This window comes from Saccostrea echinata, unplaced genomic scaffold, assembly GCF_033153115.1.
Source record: "Saccostrea echinata isolate AGI-Se365-2 ecotype Australia unplaced genomic scaffold, CSIRO_AGI_Sech_v1 ptg000054l, whole genome shotgun sequence".
In the NCBI taxonomy this organism is placed as follows: Eukaryota; Metazoa; Mollusca; class Bivalvia; order Ostreida; family Ostreidae; genus Saccostrea; species Saccostrea echinata.
In genome coordinates this window covers 23,130,614-23,155,000 of record NW_026889803.1, presented here as the reverse complement: position 1 = coordinate 23,155,000, position 24,387 = coordinate 23,130,614, and the positions used below count along the sequence as shown (strand labels likewise).

General features: G+C 33.6%; 1 protein-coding gene across 1 annotated transcript in view; it reads right to left on the bottom strand.

Annotated features, from left to right (window-relative positions):
- The window catches only part of LOC133206146 (probable ATP-dependent RNA helicase DHX37), a 725,850-nt gene that overhangs the window by 660,474 nt on the left and 40,989 nt on the right, over nt 1-24,387 (bottom strand). Inside the window, exon 3 of the mRNA XM_061342078.1 lies at nt 23,649-23,749. Coding sequence (XP_061198062.1) covers nt 23,649-23,749 — 101 coding nt within the window. The remainder of the gene's footprint in view (nt 1-23,648; nt 23,750-24,387) is intronic.

Sequence of the window (24,387 nt, the reverse complement as noted above, 5' to 3'; positions counted from 1 at the left end):
ACATCAAACGCTACAACATTGGGTTCATGTTTTATTTCATTGAAATGTTTGTGAAGTGATCTTGCATTATTGAACATAATTTTTTGTTTATTCTGCTCTGCCTTGTACAACGGAAGATAACACAGGTTTAGAAGTGCTTCCTTCCTCATTCTTTCCATTTCTTGTACAACTTTTTCATCCACAGCTAATGCTTGCTCATTAAAATTCAACTTGTCAACAGACCTAACTCTACTAAGAGCCACATAATGAATGTGTGGTGTTTTCCTAATCCTTGACTGAGACAAATTTACTACAATTTCATCAACAGTACATCCCTGGGCCTTATGGATTGTCTTACCAGCAGCTGGTCTTAAAGGAAACTGTATTCTTTGATATGTAGTTGAATTATAAACAAAAGATCGTTGACAATCAAATATTGGTGTCCAGTCATTCTTAATATTTTCATGGAAAAGGTGTCTGTATTTCTGTCGAGCAACTCTCCCTACTGCAGAATCCAAAAACTTCACCCACACTATACTTGGCCTTGATACACCTGGCAATCTGTTTTCAACAAGAAATACAGTACATGATGAACCATTTGTCAAGCCATCAGTAACATCAATATTAACTGTAATGTCATATATCATTCCAATGGCTAGAGTTAGTCTTGTCATGAGGTTTGCAGTTTTACTTACATCATCTTGATTTTGCAATGATCTGAGTAGTCGGTCTTTCACAGACTTACTATGGTCTTGGAGAACACTGTCAACAGCTCTTACAATGATTTTTCCACCAGGAAGTTGCTCTATAAGTTTATTGTTATATTCATCTACTTTAACATTCATTGTGAACAGGTGAGGAGCATTGTGTGGATAATAAGGACTATTTTCTGCAATTATGCACTTCTGAATTACATCCAAGTCCTCAGTACTGTAGTCATCTCATTGTGGCGAAGATGGTTCAAAAGCTGTGCAAAAGCTAAATCGTCCTTTTGTCACATTACCTCATCTAACTCAAATAAGGTGAAGTTTTCTTTCCAAAGATTACATGCAAGTGCTTGGGCATTTTCATATAAATCCTGAAAAATCCAACCATCCATGATTGGTTTAAGTTGAAAGAAATCTCCAACAGCAATAATACTAATGTCTCCAAAGGGCCTCTTCAAACCAGTAAGAAGCTGAAGTCTACCATTGATAAATTCCAATTTTGCATTGCCAACCATTGAAATTTCATCTATGATGACAACTGACAAATTTCTATATTTAGTTCTAAATGTATTCAATTCATCACAATGCATGTTTTGCTGCCTTTGGTTAATTTTCTGGTGAAATGCAGAAGCAATTGTTTGACCACCAATGTTAAATGCAGCTTTACCAGTGTATGCACAAAGAAGAATTCGTATATCATCTGGATTTTCACCCTCCTTAGCACATAAATATCGATGTAAAGCTTGATAAAGTGCTCTTATTAACACCGACTTCCCAACACCTGCACCTCCTGACAGATATGCATAAATAGGTTCCTGTTTACATTTGATCCATTGTATAACATGATTAAAGAATTCACGTTGCTTCAAATTTAGACTGGCCACAAGCTTTAAATACTCATCATCTGATAATCTAACAGAACTCTGCTCATTCATTTGTCTTGTTGATGGAATTCCAACATCACTTCCTATATCATACTCTCTATGTTCAATTGGTCTTTCAGGATTAAAGTGAACAAATATTTCAGAATCAACATTTCCTTCATATTCATCATCTGCTTCAGTTTGTTGAGCACCAGGAGCTAATTCATCATATGCTTCAGTCAAATCATCTTGCACCATCTGTTCTGCCTGCTCAAGCACATCAGCATTGTGTTCATACTCTTTGATTTTCTGAGCTAAAAAAAAATTTTTCTGGTTAAATTGCTGCTCAAAGCTCTGCTGTCCACACAGAAGATCAGAACATTCATTTCGCCATGGAGTGAACAGCATTAGTTTTTCTCTGTAGTAGTTTTCTGGGTCTGTCTTTAAACTATAGCACACATACCTTATAACTCTCGGTGTTTTTCTGCGCTTGATTTTGATTCCATTTCTCAACACAACTAATGTGCTGTCATCTTTAAATTCACCCTCAGTATCAGATCCACTTTCTTCATTTTCTGACTGGTGCCTCTCATCATCATTTGTTTCCATTTGAGACTGCTCACTTATATTTTCTTTTGGGAAAACTACATCTATCTGTGAGACATAGTCAGCTAAACACCAGTTTTCAAGTTGTTTTGGACGTTTTGCAAATCTTTTGATTATGTTACTGCATTCTATATCTGTGGAGTTAGCATTCAACTTTTCAAGTTCTGAATCAGGTTTGACAAGTATTACACGGTCATCAATTGGAGATGTGTTAATAAACATGACATCTCTTGATGCCTTTGTAAGTGGCATTTGCAAAACCAGATATGCTGCTACTTGTGCACCAACTTCAACGCTGTTAAGAAATTGATTTCCAATGTGTCTAACTTGCCTCTTAATGTCAAGATTGCCCTCTCTTGCTTCTTTTGCAGCTCTACTCAGAAGATCACTCATACCCCTTTGGGATTTACTTATGTATGAGACAATGTACATTGCACAAGCATATGGGTCCAAGACATACTGAATGTCAATGTTAGCTGCCCATGCATGAAGAAGAGTACTGTTGTAAGTATTCACTCTAAGGTCACAGGGTTTACGCTTTAGAAATACTTTGGGTCCTCTCAAGGAACTTCTGATGCATTTGATATAATCATCTTCAGATAGTTGTAGTACATCCATTTTCAAAGTCATTCATTTTGTCATGCATAGCTTTATGCATCTTCTTGTACTTCTCAACTTCACTGTCCAAAGGTTCTAATATCATTGTAGCTTGGAGTGGTGGAAGTGGAAATCCAAATCTACAAACAGCCTTTCCTCGTTTTTTGCATGTCTGTGAGTGTTTATGCACCTGTAATTCTAGCATATTGTCTTCTGCATTCCTTTCACATTTTAAGTAGCTATCAACAAATGCAACAATTTCCTTGTTATCTTTTTCCAAGTATTTTGGAGCATTTTCAATCCAAACAATCATGTGAACATGTGGTGATCCTCTTTGTTGAAATTCAACCCTATAGAAGAAGTCATGTACCTTGCCAATAGGATGATGATCACTTTTAAGCACAGTATTCAAAAAAGTTCGAAAACAATGATCAAAATACCTTGTACATGTAATTGGGTCTTTCTGAACTAACTTTGATTTTTCAGTCCAGGTCATGCTCTCAATTTCACGATCTGTGTACTCTCTTTCATCATTTAAAACTCCTAGTGCCCTTATCAGATCATTCCATCGTGTATCTGCAGCAGAAAAGGACATAAACCAAGTTGGTAGACCAAGCTGTCATATCATTGCAAGAACATCTTTCTTCCTTGTTTCAAGATAAGGAGGAGAATTTCTCAATTGTTTGAATACATAAAACCCCTCATTGTGTCCAACAATGTCATTAATTTGATCAGGATTTCGTATTTCATTTGCAGTAAAGGTTTTCCCCTTTGTTTTGCACTTCCTAAGAGCTAAATTGCATTTGTCTGTTACCAGTTTTAGCTGAATCTTTTTCAATTTGAAAAACAAGTTTGGTACCGACTGTGCAGCACGTCTATCAACACTTTGTAATTCCCACTTGGCAATATCAGCATATGAAACGGGTACTTGACGCTGACTGTTTTCTAGTCTTCCTTTACCACAAAATATTGTTGGAAATGACAAATACTCAGCCATTTGATCTTGATACAAACTAAGTGGACGTTGTCCCTCTCCCGGAGCAAATGTGAAGATTCATATCATTCATATTCATATCATATTCATATCATACGAGTCACTGTCTAGTAGTGTATCACAATTTCCATACTTACCACTACTATCAACTTCACAGAATTCGTCAGAGTCTGACTCATCTGATTGGTCATGCATTGTTGAACCTTGATTGGTGTTGTCCTCTATAAACTCTCTCATTAATTCGCTTGCTGAATTGGTAACCTCATGGAACCAGCTGTCATCTATGTTTATGTTTGAATTCTGATAAAATTCACTGTTGTTCATTAACCAATGTAAAGCAATCAAAACCTTTGTAGGTCGAATATTTTCATGACAATAAAAGTGCTGAAAAGATAGTTTCCTTTTTAACTTCACAGGTATGGTGATATTTTCATCAAGTCTCCTGGGAAGACTATTAATTGTAGGTTGTATGTCAACTGGCACATTTACAACATTTCCTTTTACAGAATACTGCCCTCCTCTTGGTAATTCTCTTATCTGCATGAAGGGAATTCTTAAGGATACAAGTCTTTCTTCCAATGGTAACAAATTTAATTCACTTGGTTTTTGAATCCATGTCATTCCATTTGCAAAAGAGAGTTTCGGAGTTTGACTTTCTTTTAAGCTTGAATTGCAAGTGTTGCATATCCATTCTTGCCCACTTACAGACTTTGTATTAGTAAAATACTTCCTTTTGATTTCAGCATCCAACAAAACATTATTGACATTTGAAACACTTTCATGAAACCATGTCTGTTGGCAACATGTGCATACAAACACAGGACCCAACCTTACATTGTTGTTGTCAATACACTCTATTACATCAACTCCAAATTTACTTTTTCTGTTTCTTTGTTTTTCAGTTTCAATATACACCAAATTCCCCCGTGAGTGTGCTTTTGTTTGTTTTGCAGCAATGTTTTCTGATGTTCTATATTCTTCATTTTTTCTCTTTTCCTTCATCTTCAATCTCTCTTTTTCTAACTGGTTAGGATTTTGTCTCATTTCCTTTTTCTTCATTAAATCTCTTGTTTGCTCATCATGTCTGTACTCTTCTTCTTGCCTTTTAATTTTCTTACTATTCCTTTCCTTATCTTTAATCTCTGGGTCTTTTTGCTTGTTTCTCTTACTGTCCCTTTCTTTTTCTTTATACTCTGTGTCTTGTCATTTGTTTCTTATACTGTCCCTTTCCTTATCTTTAAACTCTGGATCTTGTCTCTTGTTTCTCTTGCTGTCCCTTTCTTTTTCTTTATACTCTGCATCTTGTCGTTTGTTTCTCATGCTGTCTCTTTCCTTATCTTTAAACTCTGGGTCTTGTCTCTTGTTTCTCTTGCTGTCCCTTTCTTTTTCTTTATACTCTGGGTCTTGTCGTTTGTTTCTCATACTGTCCCTTCCCTTATCTTTAAACTCTGGGTCTTGTCTCTTGTTTTTCCTGCTGTCCCTTTCTTTTTCTTTATACTCTGCGTCTTGTCGTTTGTTTCTCATCTGTCCCTTTCCTTATCTTTAAACTCTGGGTCCTGTCTCTTGTTTCTCTTACTGTCCCTTTCTTTTTCTTTGTAGTCTGCATCTTGTCACTTGTTTCTCTTACTGTCCTTCTCTTTTTCTTTAAATTTTGGATCCTGTCTCTTGTCTCTCATACTGTCTCGTTCCTTATCTTTAAACTGCGGATCTTGTCTCTTGTTTTTCTTGCTGTCCCTTTCTTTTCCTTTATACTCTGGATCTTGTCTCTTGTTTCTCTTGCTGTCCCTTTCTTTTTCTTTGTAGTCTGCATCTTGTCGTTTGTTTCTCATACTGTCTCTTTCCTTGTCTTTAAACTCTGGATCTTGTCTTTTGTTTCTCTTATTGTCCCTTTTCTTGTGTTTAAACTCTGGATCTTGTCGTTTGTTTCTCATATATTCTCTCATGTAATCCTTTTTATCTTTCTTTATCTCTGTTGTTTTTAAGTGACCAGTAATCCTACCAACAGATTGTTTGTTCGTGAAAGCAGTTGTTGCTGACTGATCTAATCTATAATACTGATGTTTACTTTGATTACTGCTAGGGAAGCTATGAATAAGTGTACGAAAAGCAACAGGCATCACTTCAAATTCCGTTGCAAATTCGATGCGCATACTTTCATACATTGCATACAGAAACCCTAACAAATCATCTAAGCAGCAACTGTGTCTCATCAGAGACTTTCCATCACAATCAGACAAGCCATTTTCCCCATGAGAATGCCAGTCAAAAAAAGAAAAAATAATCATTTGAAGCTTTGTACAGAGCGGAACATATCAAGCCAATCATTATCAATACAAATCTAGATAACCCCAATGCTTGTTGAAGACATTCATGTAGAGTCTGAATTTGATTTTTCTTATCATCTGTAACTAATAAGCCAAACAATGCATCAAACTTATCAAACCATGTGGTGATTTTCACCAGAATCAATATGAATTGGTAGTTCATCAAACATCAGTAATCTGCTTTTCAGTTTTCCAGCATTCTGAAGATTCTTCACAACTGTGTTGTACAAATTATCTCCCTTGAGCAAAGTCTGATCTAAAAAAGAACTAGTGAATGAAAAATTTTCATATGAATTTGACAACATCATAAGTGAATTGCATGTACACTGATTACCTCTTGAAAATGATGAAAACCTCATGCTTCCCTGATGGAAAGACCCAAACACCAGATTATCTGAATTCTGATGCATACAATTACCTTGCAGTACATGTGTCGTTTCATTTGGTATATTGTTCATTGTAAACTGAGTAATATTCTGAGTTGTAATCTGAGAGATATTCTGAGTAAGCATCTGAGATAAATTCTGAGTAATCATCTGAGGCAACATTTGAGACTTAGTCTGAGTCAAAGTGGTCTCAGGGAGAGCTGCAGAGACCACTGTCACAGGGGTGGTAGAGATCACCCCTGCCGGTACAGATGTCATAGGTGTTAGGACGTGGCCTACACCCAGAGGCACAGATGGTTGGACATGGCCAACATCTGTGGGGTACTTGTCACCCACATCTGCCTTACATGAATTCGTCTTCTTCACAGCAGCTTTCTTCCAACTCTTTTTCCTAGGCATTCTGTAATCTACCAAAAATGTAAGAATGTTATATTCTATACTTTAAAAAGATGACCAGCATAGTCTATCCTTGATACATACACACATTCTCAAATTAATGATGCTGCCATCACTGACACTTTCAAAATAGATAGCAGTTGTAAACTACAATGCAAATATTCAAAATAATATACTTTATATTTTAATGTAAAGAACAAGGTTTACTTAGGGCCTTTTTTGGCCCTGTGAATTTCAGAAAAATCAGAACTGCTCAGTTTTAGTTGAAAATATGTTTAATTTCACTTGGATACTTGGTGACTGCATATCAAATAAAAACAACGTAATTTTTTTTCTCTTGTCCATATATTATGTCGTCATGTATTGCGTCATTTTCCTCAAATCTTGAAAATTTCTACAAAAATAGCCAAAAATTTAAGCTGTTTTGGAATATTTTGCATAGCCCCCAACCTCTGATCTAAAATGTTAAAAAAAGGCATATCTATGGAAATATGTATTTTTTTTTGTTTTGTTTTGAATGTCGTGAAATCTAAAATTTATGATAATATTAAAAGGAATATTTTCCATGCTTATCAATTTTTACTGTTATTTGTAAACTAAAGGAGTGAAATGATCTCATAATGAAAGATCTGTTTTAGAATATTATAATCTATGGAAAAAAATTTGGATCATAGGGTGGGCTCATATTTTAATCAATAGTTGAAGATGCTCAAATTCACTCATTTTCTTCAAAATTCAAAAACATTGCAGTTTCACAAAGCCTGAGTTTCAAAATTTGGATTCTCAGAGGAAATTATTTTTATAGGAAACGAAAGCACTAAGCCTCTACTTTATGTTGATGATCGAAATGGGACGTTAGGACTTGGTTAGTTAATTGGTATATTGACAGGGCCATTTTATGGAGTTAGTGAACCTACCTCTTTGTAGCAAAAATCAATTTAATAAAGGCAAAGAAGTTGAAAAAATTTTAAACCTGAAAGTTAAATTCAAAATTAAATGCAAAACTAGCTGCAATAATGTAGCTCTATCCGATTTTTTTTTTAATCGGATATTTTCAGGAGAGTTCTACAATTCCACTGCATCTCCATAATGGTGCAAATATATTTTTTAGATATGGGCAACTGCAGGCAAAATAAATGTTTTTGCATTCAACTTACTTTCAATGAGAAGGAATTTTTATTCACTATCAACATCATAACCCTTTATATGCGAAAACCAAGTAATATAAATCTCCGTGTTTACCAGTCGTTCTCCTCAGCAGCCATGACAGTTCTCGCGTGATGTACTAAGTCTTGCGCTTGAAAATTAGAATCACTTGATAAAGTAAATATCGGTGTTGATAAATGTTTGTGTTGTATGATATCACTAAACATCGATAAACAAAAGCATTCCATGGGATATTTCTTCTATAAACAGTGATATTTATACTTAAATTAAGGGAAATCCTAAACAATCCGCTCCCCTAGATCCTGAATTCTCATTGGTTGTCCCAAAATAAAATCAATCAAGGTCAGTAAACATGGCAGATAATTCAAGTTGTGATGTTGACATACACGAAAAATAACCGATATACGGATTGTTCTGTATATTTTTGGATCAATTCATGTCTTACATAACTACATTTTATGAGTTCAGGTAAGATATGTTAATAAAATACCCACTTACTGATAATTTGAACCGAAATCTGTGCGGTAGTGAATCACTTCCGCACTTGCACCATTACGGAGATCCTAAGGAGTTGTAGCCCCCCCCCCCCCCAAAAAAAACGGAGAGGGCTACATTATTGCAGCTTATGCAAAACATATGCCAACATTAAATTAAAGATGGATGCAAATTAATTGGTAAACCTTTTTCACACAAGACTTACATGTACCTTGAACATTTGTCACACATTTCCAGAAATTATATGTACCATATAAATATAAATCCAACATTTATGGGCATAGTTTTTCTGTAATCATCCCACATACATACCTGACTATTGTGGTATTTCATAAAATTTTAGAGAGAAAAAAACTTCTTCTTTTTTCCATGGAGGTCTGTGTGTACACTGGAATTGTATTTAACCGGCGGTCAAAATTGCTCAAACCACCCTTTAGGCTAAGTTTTTTTCTATGTTTAGTCACCACATGCACCTTGGTTCTTGACACCCCATATCAGAATAAAACAAAATCAGGAGTCTTGAAATCAGCTATTCTGGTCAAAATCTTTAAATTCTGTCAACTTCTCTAAATATTTGTCTACATTGTGTTATATTTGGTATATTTTAGGCATTTAATACCGTGAAATTTGTTTAAAAAAAGATTGATAAAATAAAATCCTTTGAATTACATCATTTTAATGACTATAAAGTCTCTGTGTAATTTTTTAGGCTTAATTGTTTTTGCAAATAGGTGGATAGACTTTTGAAAGATTGTTCAATGCTAGCTAGAGAAAAAAAAACTGGTTTGGCCTTAAAATGAATGGTCAGTATGATTTTAATTCCATTTATGCTGATCAAGAATTCTCTTAACCATGTTAACAGACTGTGGCTCTACTGTTTTGTACTTAAAACAAATACACTTGGATTTGATGAAAGTTACAGCCAAGATTGAAGTTTCTAAAAAGTGCATCAAACTCAAGATCAAATTCATGACATTGAATACCATATTGCATAAATGCACTCTAAAAGGTCTTGTCACAAGTTATGCACGTGAAAAAAATTTGAAAGTTTTGCCTCTGCTGGAGAAAAAGTTATAGCCAAAGATAAAATTTTAGATAAGTAGTTCAAACTACAACTGATATTTTTCTAAATAATTATTCATTGATTATGCGTCAAAGACAAGTTAAATCAATCCATTTTAATAATCGTTTACTAGCCATCTTTGCAATCAAGTTATCAGTCTTCATTCAAAAAACAAAACAAAATTCAAACCTATCTATTTTCACTATCATATATTGTCTTCAATTACATTGAAATGCAACAGATATGAAGTACTATCAGGAAGTAGAAATGAATGTATGTATTGAATGTGAATTAATATATTGTATAGTCTGTATATGTGAAAGCACAAATAAAATCTATAAATTAAAAAATATATATATATTGTCTTCAATATTGAACATATTATTTCAGTATCTAAATACCAACATTAATTGAGTGTAGAGTAATAAGGAGAAAATCTAAATATTTTTTAACAAGTATAAACAAGAAGTCTCAGTTATAGTTACACTATAGATATTAATTGGTTCGCGGTAAATACACTCACAGTTTTTCATTCACGAGGGGCGGAGCCCCGAGTGAATAAAAACTGTGAGTGTATTTACCGCGAACCAATTAATATCTATTGTGTAAGTTACTTGTACCAGAGGGCCAATGAGAGAAAAGCAAGTTGATTATTAGCACCGCCTATGACGAGGTGTCAAGTCAAGGTCCGGAGTCTGTATAAATAGCTGTCTCCATCTGCAAGGATCATTTTTAGCTGCAGCATTGCTACTGCAAATCATTGATAAAAAATTCGGAATTGGTACGTGTGAAGATATTGTACATTTGGAATGTTGAAGATGCAGAAAACATGATTTTTGTCAGGTACAGGGGTAGCGATTGTAGGCTTTTATATTCAGGCCGTCAACTCTGAGAGAAAATTAATCTTTCTATATCGTTTTTTTCTCTTTTTTTGAAAAAAAAGGGGGGTATGGGAAATTTCGCCATTGAAAATTTTCTTTATGGCAATCGGCGTACAGAAAAAAATGAAATGATTTTAATGAAAGTTTGAAATGGTATTGGAAGTAAAAAAAAAAAACGCGGGGACTTCTGATGTGAAATTGCTATATGTATTTGGAGATGGGAAAGAGAATAACGAGAATTCGAGATAGGACGTATCATTTACTGATTAAGGATACGCGGAGAAAACATATAGAAATATTTATGAAGCGAACATCGACAAGCTAATGTTAGTATAGTTGACTTAATTCATTCATCAGCCATTGCCAACATCTGGAAATTAACATCATTCATTCATCAGTCAAGGTCTTGTCACAGTATGGCTTGATGCCAAAAAGGTGGGCGTAACTTAAAAAACTGTGATTCTTCTGGCAAATACACCACAGCAACATCAAAGCAAAATCTAAATTTACCGCCAGTCCTATGGTACAACTAGTAATACTCCTGCTCTGATGTGAATATACACAAGTTCAGTTACAGACAGATGTAGGGATGAACAGAAGGATGACATCGGATTCATACAAAAAATGAATCCCACCATATGACATGCCTAAACAAAGAGTTTGCTAAAATTCAAGCATCTGCAAGGAGTAATTGCTGAGAAAACTGTGACGTTACATATCGTACATGAGACACACTGATAAACAGGAAGTTGACAACAAATTCAAACAAAAATAAATTCCATTTTATGGTGAGTCATGCATCTGCAATTAGTGGTTGCTGAAGAGTATTGGCACATTATCTTGGATTTTTTAAAAAATGTTTAAACTGAAGCCATTTTACTTCACATATACAATGACGAAAAACAAAATACAAATCAATGATATTCATATTTATTCAACACCATTCTACAGAACCTCATAGATTAGAAAAATTGGAACAAAACATCTGCTTACAATACTCAAGAACTCGCGTAGCAACCTCCATAGACAACATGTTTGAATGAAGAAAATTCGGGTTGATATCTGCACATTGATCAAGGAAATTTTTATCAGTACATGTGAAAAAATTTCAAACTAACAATAATCCTTTGCGGGACATAGCAATATGGTGGCTTAAGCATAACAACTACTTACTTGAAAAAAAAATTACAAAGATTTAATTGCAATTTCCATACCCAAGGACCAACCTAGGGGGCAACTGAGGCGAAATAGTCGCTTTTGAGCTCCAAACTTCGCAGTAAATTATCACGAAAGAGAAGTTTAAATCGCCTTAGTATTTGCAACCCCTTTATTGAAAATCATTTTAAAAAAATTATTAAGAAATGTAGTATCATCACTATTTTATAAATCTGGTTTTATTAATGCTGATATATGTGAAACAGCAGGGCACTTGCACCTATTTTGCAACTAATGACCAATGCATCAAATACTCTGTTGGAACTCCTCTAGATTTTACACTTCAGTGTATGAAAAGTCCATTGTTACAAGTTATACACAACAAGACGCAAAACAGCTGGACAGCTATCGATGTCATGCCAAAGATGTTGGGGATGATTTTAGATCTTTTTATTGTCAAATAAATAATACATGCTGTGAATACAGACATATTTTTACTGTTAAATTGTGGAGTTATTAACTATCCAAGAAATTTCACATGTCTGATAAACAAAAGTAGTTCAATCTGCATGCAGTAGCACATCAAAACGTTTTTTAGAGAAAGAATTTAATATTGAAAACTAATTTTGAAGAGAAAATAACAAAATTATGACTAAGCCAAGAACCTGAAAATCTAACCCTGAGAGGAGAGAAAAACGTGTGAACCATTCAAAAGTTAATTGTGCATACTATTATGCAAGAAATGAAAAACAAGAGGCCCATGGGGCACATCGCTCACCTGAGTAACTTTGGCCATGCTGTTCATTACCAGACTTCCCCCTTGTAATACCTATTGTGGCCCCGCCCTACCCCCGTGGGTCATGATTTGAACAATTTAGAATCTACACTATCCCAGGATGCTTCCACATAAGTTTCAGTTTTTCTGGTCCAGTGGTTCTTGAGAAGAAGATTTTTAAAGATTTTTCCTATATATTTCAATGTTTCCCTATTGTGGCCCCGCCCTACCCCCGGGGTCATGATTTGAACAATTTAGAATCTACACTATCCCAGGATGCTTCCACATAAGATTCAGCTTTTCTGGCTCAGTGATTCTTGAGAAGAAGATTTTTAAAGATTTTTCCTATATATTTCAATGCAAAACTTGGATTCCCTATTGTGGCCCCCGCCCCACCCCCGGGGGTCATGATTTTAACAATTTAGAATCTACACTACCCCAGGATGATTCCACATAAGTTTCAGCTTTTCTGGCTCAGTGGTTCTTGAGAACAAGATTTTTAAAGATTTTTCCTATATATTTCAATGCAAAACTTGGATTCCCTTTTGTGGCCCCGCCCTACCCCCGTGGGTCATGATTTGAACAATTTAAAATCTACATTACCCCAGGATGATTCCACATAAGTTTCAGCTTTTCTGGCCCAGTGGTTCTTGATAAGAAGAATTTTAAAAGATTTTTCTTATTAATTTCAATGTACAACTTGGACTCCCTCTTGTGGCCCCGCCCTACCCCCGGGGGTCATGATTTGAACAATTCAAAATCTACACTACCCCAGGATGCTTCCACATAAGTTTCAGCTTTTCTGGCCCAGTGGTTCTTGAGAAGAAGATTTTTAAAGATTTTTCCTATATATTTCTATGTAAAACATTGATTCCACATTGTGGCCCCGCCCTACCCCCGGGGGTCATGATTTGAACAATTTAGAATCTACACTACCCCAGGATGCTTCCATATAAGTTTCAGCTTTACTGGCCCTGTGGTTCTTGAGAAGAAGATTTTTTAATGACCCAACCCTATTTTTGTCTTCTCTTGATTATCTCCCCTTGTGAGGGGACTTGGCCCTTCATTTTAACAATTTAAATTCCCCTTCACCCAAGGATGCTTTGTACCAAGTTTGGTCAAAATTGGCCCAGTGGTTCTTGAGAAGAAGTCAAAAATGTGAAAAGTTTACAGACGGACGGACAGACAGACAGACAGACAGACGGACAGACAGACGGACGGATGGACGGACGACGGACAAAATGTGATCAGAAAAGCTCACTTGAGCCTTCGGCTCAGGTGAGCTAAAAAGTTTGATAAACAAATTTATCAATTAGAAACTTTTACATTGTCATTGTTTTATATATTTTGCTAGATATTTAGATACCTTTTAATTGGAAAAATATAAAGTTAATTTTTAAAATAATATTTTTAATTATTTTTTACTAGGATGTTTAAATAATACAGAAAAAATTATTGAAATGTATTTAAAAAATAAACAATGAAATTTTTTTAGTTTTAAAAAGTTTAATAATGATCATTTTGCGCCATGCGCGCCAAAAAGTCTCCCTAGAATTCAAAACTTCTCCCTACATATCTCTGAGGGAGAAGTGAAGTCTCCCTAAATTTTGGGTCAAGGTTGGTCCCTGATACCATAAAACTATCAATTGCATCCTCAGACTACATGATTTTGTATGTTACATCAAATTCTCATGACTTAAATGGCTCGGGTATTTCCAAATTAGTCGGAAAAATCCAAGAAGTTCTTTTTTTTTTTTTTTAAGTTGAACTTACCAGATGCAGTACACACAGGCTAAATGAGTTTACTGCAAAGTGTAACACCATATGCAGAATGCAAAACAACTTTTGAGAGCTGTATAAAGTTCTGGAATAATTATTACAAAAATGAAACTACGCTCGCCCTAATGGTTTGACCATCGGAGATATTAATAAGATAAGTTCAACAGAGAAAATATGTCCCATAAGGGTCACAAGCAAAGAAACATATAAAGAACTTGTTATGCTAAAAAGACCGTTTTATTAATACTTGAACACTCCCATATCAAAAAATAATACATAAAAGTATATTTTTAATATATAAGTAATGCAATCATTTTCGTATTGTTTAAAATTAATACAGAAAAAATATATTATTTTTGTATCACCAAAAAATAGGTAGCTCATTTTTGTATTAAATTTCTGACTTTGATTTTTTACAGGGTATTATTTTTGTATTTTTTGGGACTTAGATTATTTTCAGCATATCATTTTTGTATTTTTGTGGACTAAGTTTTTTTCAAGTGAATTTTTTCTGTATTAAAATTGAACTTAGTAATTTTACAGAAAATTACATACAGTTAATCTGTATTATTTTTGTATTAAAATTGAACTTAGTAATTTTACAGAAAATTACACACAGTTAGTCTGTATTATTTTTGTATTAAATTTGGACTTAATAATTTTTCAAAAAATACCATACAGTTAGTATGTATTTTTTTTTTTTTTTTTGGTATTTCATTTGGACTTAGTATGTTCTTTTACTGAAATTTGTATTTCTTTGATCTTAGGAACATTTATAGAATGTCCTTGCAATAAGTCTGTTGGAATTAATATTTTTTCTCAGATTTTATTAATTAAGACCACTACTTGGCTATAAAAGGTTGCTTTTATACTATTTACATTTAATTGATATTTAGAACAGAAAACTTCAGTAGTTTAAATTTGTTATCTAAACAATTTCATATTTCTTCATTTTTTAAAACATGTCTTTACTAGGTGTGAAAATGTCATTTGGAAAGGGATAGATACGTCTAGGGGGACACCTGTGCTGTACATGATACTTGTAAACACGCGGTAAATTTTGAAGTTTCAGAGTTTCCGACTTTCTTCTAGTGTTGAAAATTTTACAGCGTGTTTACAACCCTGTGTTTACAACTATCGCCAACAGCATAGGTGACCACCTGCAGGCTAACAACAGAGGAGTTCATGTTATACTACTAAAGAAATAACATGATTTACCCATGTAAACACATCCCAACCAAAAAAAAAACATGGAGAGTTCCACTAATTACAGTACCTATGATGTTTTCTTGACTATACAACTCAATTTAGTATACATTATTTTTAATTCAGTACGTATTACAATTACATGGAATAGAACTAAAAAAAATTTAAATAAGAAATTATTACGAAAGAATTTCATAAAATAATATAGGAAATGTTGTGAAATTAGTGTAAAGGATAGTTGTTAAACATTATTTCAATCTCTAGTACCGTGCGTTTAAGTTAAATTGTCTGTCAAAAAGGCTATATCTTATGCATCTACCGCTCGTTTTGATCATTATATTTGAACTTTATGGTCTACTTCACAGGTCAACTTGAATATAAAAATGGCTGCTCTCAGCGGAAATGATGACCGGAAATAACCATGTTTCGTAATTGGTAAATTCCGTAAGGAATAAAAGAATGATTCTGATGATTAAATTGAACATCGTTTTTTTCTAACATAATTTTAGTTTGTTCACTTGATTCAAGATATTTAAAACCATGTAAATATGTTTTCTCTAACTGTTCCGATCTCAACATCGGTAATTTTCATATATATGACACAATATGATTGGCCAGATTTAAAACTCTTCCGTACTGTTCTCTGATTGGTCAACAATATTTCACCACGCCATTTTGAAAATTCTTCCCGGGACGTGTTGAGAAAGCTGGAGGTGATTTTGAATAAACTAGCATTTGCTCGCGAGTAAAATGGATCAAACAAGAGGCCCATGGGCCATATTTGGTTGAAATTGGTTCAGTGGTTCCACAGAAGAAGCTGAAAATGTTCAAATGTTAATGCACGACAGACAACGCACGCCGACGGACGAGAACAGATAGCAATAGGTCACCTGAGTAAACTCAGGTGACCTAAATATTTAATTATAACCATAAAGTTTCAAAATAGGTCACAGTGACCTACTTTTCAGTTGACAAACTTTGAGGATCCAAGATGCATCAACTGACAAAGTCTAAGCCAATAAGAACATGAAAAAATATTTAATCTGGTCACAGTGACCTACTTTTCAGTCAACCTACTCCAAGCACCAAAGATGCATCAACTCAAAGTTTGGTGATTCTAAGCAAATAAGTAACTGAAAATTTTTCAATATAGCCATAAAATTCCAAAAGTAGGTCACAGTGAACTACATTTAAGTTGACTTGCGCCAAGGACCTAAGATGCATCAACTGATAAAGTTTGAAGATTCTAAGCCAATTAGTACCTGATATATTTAAATAAAGCCACAAAATTTCAAAAATAGGTCACAGTGACCTCCATTTCAGTCGACTAACTCTGCAGACCCAAGATGCATGAACTGACAAAAGTTGGTGATTCTAAGCCAATTAGTACCTAAAAATATTTAAATAAAGCAATAAAATTTCAAAAGAAGCTCATGGTCACCTACTTTTCAGTCAACTTACTCTGAGGACTCAAGATGCATCAACTGATAAAGTTTTATGATTCTAAGCCAATTAGTGCCTGAAATATTTAAATAAAGCCTTAAAATTTCAAAAGTATGTCACGGTGACCTCCTTTTCAGTCAACTTACTCCGAAGACCCAAGATGCATCAACTGTCAAAGTTTGATGATTCTAAGCCAATTAGTACCGGAAATATTTAATTACAGCCATATAATTTGAAAAGTAGGTCACAATGACCTCCTTTTCAGTAGTCCTACTCCAAGGACCCAAGATGCATCAACTGACAAAATTTGATGATTCTAAGCCAAATAGTACCCAAAATTATTTAAATATAGCCATTAAATTTCAAAAGTAGGTCATGGTGACCTACTTTTTAGTTGTCATAATCTGATGACCCAAGATGCATCAACTGACAAAGTTTGATGTTTCTATGCCAAAAAGTACCCGAAATATTTAATTAAAGGCATTAATTTTCAAAAGTACATCACACTAATCTACTTTTCAGTCGACTTACTCGTAAGACCCAAGATGCATCAACTGACAAAGTTTGATGATTCTAAGCCTATTAGTACCCGAAATATTTAATTATAGCCATATAAATTGAAAAGAAGGTCACAGAAACCTACTCTCAGTTGACTTACTCCTAAGACCCAAGATGAATCAACTGTCAAAGTTTGAAGATTCTTAGCCAAATAGTACCCAAAATATTTAAATATAGCCATAAAATTTCAAAAGTACATCATGGTGACCTACTTTTCAGTTGACGTTTTTTGAGGACCCAATATGCATCAACTTATGAAGTTTTATGATCATAGACCTTAACATCAATTCTCTGTAAGGACCAAAAATGCTTGGCCACGCACTATCATGGAATTTTATTTAATCACTATAAAATTACAGTGCCCTATATAAAGACTATTGGTGGGTAAATTTTGGACAGTTACTCCTTGGTTTCCATAGCAACGACTAAGAAATATTTTGTTATGGCAAAACTGACCTGATTGTCATTACCATGTAAAATAATTCTGTGCTTCCGTAATGTAGGAAAGTTATGAACATGACATGGGTTTCATTTTATAACTAAGTAATCAAAGTTTCTGTGCATCTAAATTTCATTCAATTTAAGTTTTTTAATATGATACAGATCAATTTACATGAATTTGTCATAATAATGAATACAAAAGTGCCTATTTCTTGATATGCATATAAAACTTTTGCAGGCAACTGAAACTTAGAAAAAAGATCTTTTTAGTAAAATCGTGTTCAGATCTAAAAGATGCAAAAAGATTTGAGGTGGGGAAATCAGTTAAAAGTCATATTCCAATCCCCTCAAATTACAACTTTTCCTAAAAATTAACCTAGAGTTATTTCCCTTTGCTGACTCTTTTGCACTGAAGAAAAGAAATTAAACTGGTGTTATTTCCCTTTGTTCACTCTCCTGTATTGAAGTCTAAAGAAGTTCATTACAAGATGTAGCAAAAACAGAAGCCAGAAAAATAAACACGAAACAATAACAGGAAAATGATGTGTTTTCAACTTTTTAAAATGGAATTCAGGTGTGAATGACAAAAGTAAGTCATCAATCAATTAATGAAAATAAAGGAGACCCTGCTTTCTCAGCATTCAACTTGATAATGATGTACGGATCTTTATTAATAATAGATTTTTAAAGTCAAATTCACTTTGCAAAATATTGAAACAAAATTTATGAAGTCTGACTTGCATTCCCATCATGTGGGGATCCATGTACTCCAAAACTCATGAGAAAAATACAAGATGCAATTGGAGGAAAACAACAAGCAGAAGATACGGCAGTCAGTGGGAATGGTTAGACAACACTAGGCAGAGGTATAAATTTTAAAATATTCATTTTGTATAAAAACTACAAGTAAGAAGCTTTTTCAAATAAATTGACATAGGCTAATGTTTAAATTAAATATTTCTTTTTAAATAATAGACTTATTAATAATCAGTTGTTAATTGGTCTATATTGAAAGATCACCATGTTATCAGGACATTCCAGATATATATCTTATTAATATATTTGCATTATAGGAATTTGTGCTTGCTTCAGAAAACAACCTACTGTGGCATAACTACGAAGTTTATCAAAAGGAGGAGAATGTTATAGAAGATGTAAGTTTGTATGTAATGAAAAATATACACAAGGCAAAATATAAAAAATATTATATTTTTGGTACATTGTACAGTTGGCCTAAAGAAAAGTAGTAGGGGTGGCGGGTAAAAATTAGAGATGGTCGACTTAACGGAAACACATAAAAAAAATTTTAGCCTAAAAAGACGTCATATAATTCAGATTCACTGTAAAAGAACAAACAACAATTCCCCTCAAGGCAGCATTGATATAGTAGTACTTGATGTACATGTAATACAATATGTTGGTACTTGATGTACATGTAAATATACTGTAGATAATCCGTTTATTTGAGATACCCCACCTGCCCATGACATAAATTTGTATTGAACCCTTTTATCGATAGATTTGTGTATGATCAAGGGGGGGGGGGGGGGGGTCGACTTCTTATCGTTTATACAGGATTTCTGTTAAAATATCTATAAATCCCCAGCGACTTTATATGATATTATTATATGATCCCCTTTTACATGTATATTAAATATTTAAAAAAAAACAATTTTAGATACCTACTCCCACCAGGAAAAATGCTCCCGTATACTCGGTGAAATTCGTAAGTTTCTCAGTTGAAATATCGAAAGCCATGCATACTTTTGTTCATGCACACTTTATTTATAGAGTCCCTCTACAAGCAAAATTAAGATGTATTATAAGAATTTTTAGTGTGTGTCTGTGTATATTTGTTTGAGGGGGTGGGGGTGTAGAGGTGGTTGCGGACATCCTCCCCAACATCCCCTTGAAATTCTCCATTGACCACAGGTGCAAGAGACATTTATAAATATATTTACCAATGGTTCAGCCAAGATATTTGGATATAAAATCGCTCTTTATAATTTTTAACTAGTCTTTATAGATTATAAGTTTGACTAAAATTTTAGCTATATTGTCATTTGCCAAAAAATCGAAGTATATGGAATGAGTAAGATATATATATATATATGTATATATGTATATATATATATATATATATATATATATATATATATTATATAAAAAAGTCGGGGAGGGGGGGGGAACCCTTGGGATACGGACACAGGGGAGGGGGTCCCGTCCCCAAGCACCTGTGATATGAAGCCTGCTTTTTTAAGTACACATGCAGAAATTTTGAGGGAATTTATTTCAAGGTGTAAATACTAACTACTAGCTTAGAATTATAGGCATTTTAATAAAAATAGATATGATTATATACTTGTATTTGTTATCGCATGAAAAATGTAGATATTAAACAATTGATTTTTAATTAAACAATACATGTATGTTTTTTATTCCAGGGGAAAAGATGAAGATGATTATTTCAAGTATCACTTTTCAAACCCATTTAAAATTCTTCTTGACTGGCCAGAAACAACACCACATAATGGTCAACCTCTGATGTAAAGAGAAATCATGGAAACATCAAGCCTAGCTGTTTTTATTGTCTACAAAATTGTTTTATAACAGCTATTTTCTACATTTTGTTTATCTCTAAATGCAGATTTTGGATAATGTTTAGATGTACATGTAGATTCTTGCTTGATTAATAATTTGAAAAAAAAAAAACTATTTTTCAAAGTAGCGATAAAATTATACATATACATATGAATATGTGTATGTTTACTGATTGTAAGACTATATATTAATGGTTATATTTTTAATGGGGTGTTAATTTATGGTCAGTGTAAATAATTATAAATTTTTTTAACCAAATAAATTAATGTATAAAGATAGGCATCTGGGAACAAGCAAAATTTAAAATGGAGGAAATTAACATAAGCTTATCAAATTTCAAACCCGCTAAATTAATATCTACCTACCTGGGTATGAAAAAGTAATAATTTATTATGTTTTGGTTAAAAAAGTATCATTAGAGTTTTTATCCATTATCTTTTTTCCATTTTTTTAATCTAGTATTTGAAATTGTTGTTTACTGAAATAAGTTCCAATGAAAAGTTGCATAGCTAATTTTCTTAGATTTTTCATTATCTGCCCTTTGTAAAGGATCATAGAGAAACAATAATAATTCAATTAATTTCGTTTTATCTTATTTATTATCTTTAAAAATATTTATTAATCATTCCTTTTGTCTCTTTTATTAGTGAGAAAAATGTTTGGAAAAGAAATTTTATAAAACAACCAGTGTCTAGTAATATTTTGAACAAAATATTATTTCGCAAAATGCCAATTTTCGAAGTTAAAAATACTGAAAACGAAATAAATCCCCACTCTACTTTTTATAAAAGTTAACTAATATTATTATGGTGTTTCTAAAATTTCAGGTGATTTTTTCTTGAATCGCCTGCATTTCTTGAGAGACTTCTTGAAATATAGGATAAAAATGACCATTTTCACAATGCAAGAATTTGGTCATCTTTGAGCCATCAATTGAAGAATTCGCAGTGACTTGTAGAATTTCTTTTTTATTGTGTTATATAGTGCTTCATCTGTTCTATTCTTATAATATATGAATTATCTCAAAATAATAAAGATGATTAAACCACATGAAATCAAGTATTTAGCATTTTTATGCTTGAATTGAGAGTAAATGGGGCAAAAATCTATATCAGCCCGTTACCATGGCAACCAAGGTAGTAACCTCAATTCTGAATGTTGATTATGTCATAATGTATGGGCATTAATCACCTGAAAAAGTTTCATGAAAATCGCTCATGGTGTGTGCCACAGCCCTACAGTAAAATTTGGTCCTTACAGAGAATGGATGTTAAAATGTCCAAAATATGCCTCTAAAATGCTTTGAAATTGAATGCCCGCAAAGTTCAAAAAGTAGGTCACTGTGACCTACTTTTTAATAAACATGTTTTATGGCCCCAAGCGATCAAATTAAAATTAGATGTTCTGAATCCACTGCCTCTTCTCAAACATTTAACAACATCCCATTTGGGGTCACGTCAGAGAGACCTTTTGATTATGAATAAACATGAAAATCTTGGCCAATCAGATTCGAGCTTCTGTATACGATTCTAAAGTTAGTTCCATGGCTACATCTTAACATCATTTATGCTCAGTAGTCTGTCTTTAGTTGAATTAAAGTAATTTTGGTATAAATTGAATGTATAGTCTGCCAATCTGGCATTCTTACCTGAATAACGCAAACAAGAAAGCACAAACTATACAAGATATCCTGCACATCAGATTCATGCATAGCACATATTATAAATTTATGAGTAGCAAAAAAATTCCAAATCCTATCAGAAAATTTTATCAAGTCTGTTTTTTGATGAGATGTTCCGTACTGTCACTTTAAACGTTTTGAAAAAGATTAGCCATGAAATTCAAAACGTAGGTCAAGGTGACCTACTTTTCAGTTGACATATTCCTGGGACCCAAGATGCATCAACTGACAAAGTTTGAAAATCATAGGCCTTAAATTGCTCAAAATATGCCTCTAAATCATTTTGAAAAAGAATGGCCGCAAAATTTAAAAAGTAATTCACCTGACCTACTTTTGAGTCAACATTATATGAGGTCCTTAGATGCATCAGCTGACAAGATTTGATGATCCTAGTCCTTACAGTAAGCAATACATCAACATTTTAATAAAATATAATTTTTGGTCAACTTTGAAGTGACCTTGAGACCATGCCCTTTGCCCCAGCCTGATTCCTCATGCAAATTTTGATCTTTTTAATCTTTTCTTGAGCCTTTGGCTCAGAAGAGCTAAAATTTTGGTAAAAGCACCCTTGCTCATCATAACTATACACATGTTTCTCTGCTTTATAACAGGAGTAGAAAAAAATATTTTCTAAGATGTTATACATTTTCACTATATAATCAATAGAGACCCCCCCTTTTCACCAGAACCCCTGACCCTGGGGCCATGAATTTCACAATATCTGAAGAGGCACTCTTGCTCATCATAACTATGTACTTAGTTAGGTTATTTAATACCAAGGAGCAGAGGAAAAGATTTCTTAAGAATTAATTTTCACTATATAATATATAGAGCCCCACCCTAACACAAGATAGACAACATACATCGACGGAAGCAAACAGGAAGAATAAGTCATCTTAGTGATTCAGAAGACCTTAAAAGTGTCAATTTACAACCCCATTTGTACCCCAGGTGAAAATGAAAATTCCGAAACCTTATTGCACATCTACAGGACACCATCAATCATCTTCCAGAAGATAATTAGGCTACTGCATAAAATGTAAGGGGAGTTCTAGGAACCAGGTCATAGAAAAAAACATAACTTTCGACCACCATTTGACCCCCAGGGTGAAAATGAAAATTCTGAAACCTTATTGCACATCTACTGGACATCTTGCTGGCTGCCAAATTAAGGCAAATTCAGATGTGATCAGCTGATTTGACCAATCAACCAATATTATCTACTTATCAATCATCAGATGACAAATCTATGTAAACCCCCAGTTAACATATCATTTTTAGCCCTAGTCATTCAAAATTGTCTAAGTAAGTCATAGCTGAATTAATTACTTGATTGCGTACATGTATGCGAAATCAACACTTCTCGAGATCATCGAGACAAGAGTAAAAAATACTGAATTCTGTGTAACTGGACTCAGGTCTTGGTTCGAAAGATCCGGAGTGAATTAGCTTGGTTACATAAAGGAACAAAATGGGACTGGGATTTGACTTTGAGAGATCAAGAACTTTGAGATCTTATTGTTCCAGTCATCAAAAATCACCTGTTCTTACCTTTGAAAATTTCCTGTCTGGACATCTGCTATACTTGACAGCTGCTTCAATTCTTCTGGAGTAGCTTGGACTGCTGATAATGATTCTAGAAGATCAGCCCTCTGTTTTGCAACAGAAATTTGATAGTCATGAGAATATAATCATTGCTATAATAAATTGAATTTTGACTATTAGATTATGCAATAACATTGTAAGAATAAAATTCTTCTGAACAAAATCAAAGTACTAAAATCCAGGCTATAATAATTTCAGTAAATTGCCAATTTTGAGATAAATACATCTTTGAAAATCTTCCTCTCTAGAAAATGGTATTTTGCAGGCGTTTTCTTAATTATCATAAACTATATTGAGCCTTCTATAAAATCTTTGAAAAGCTCCCTCTCCCCTTTCACCAGAACCCATGACCGTTGGACCATGATTTTCACAGTTTTGGAAGAGGCATCCTTGCTTACCATACTTATTCACTTAGTTTGATTAAATAATACACAGGAGCAGAGATGATTTTCAAAGAATTAATGTATTTTCACGATACAGTGCAGTCTCGTTATTACGATGACAGTTTTTTAAGATAGAATGCTTATTATGTAAATTCAAAGCACAAAACCATTTCTTAACAAATCTATACAAAATAGAACCATTTATTACGATGTCGGGACTCGGTATTACAATTGTAGAAATTCTGTCCCAAGAATTTTTCACTCCGTGTTTATTCAGTGCTGATCAACGATGGACATCTAGG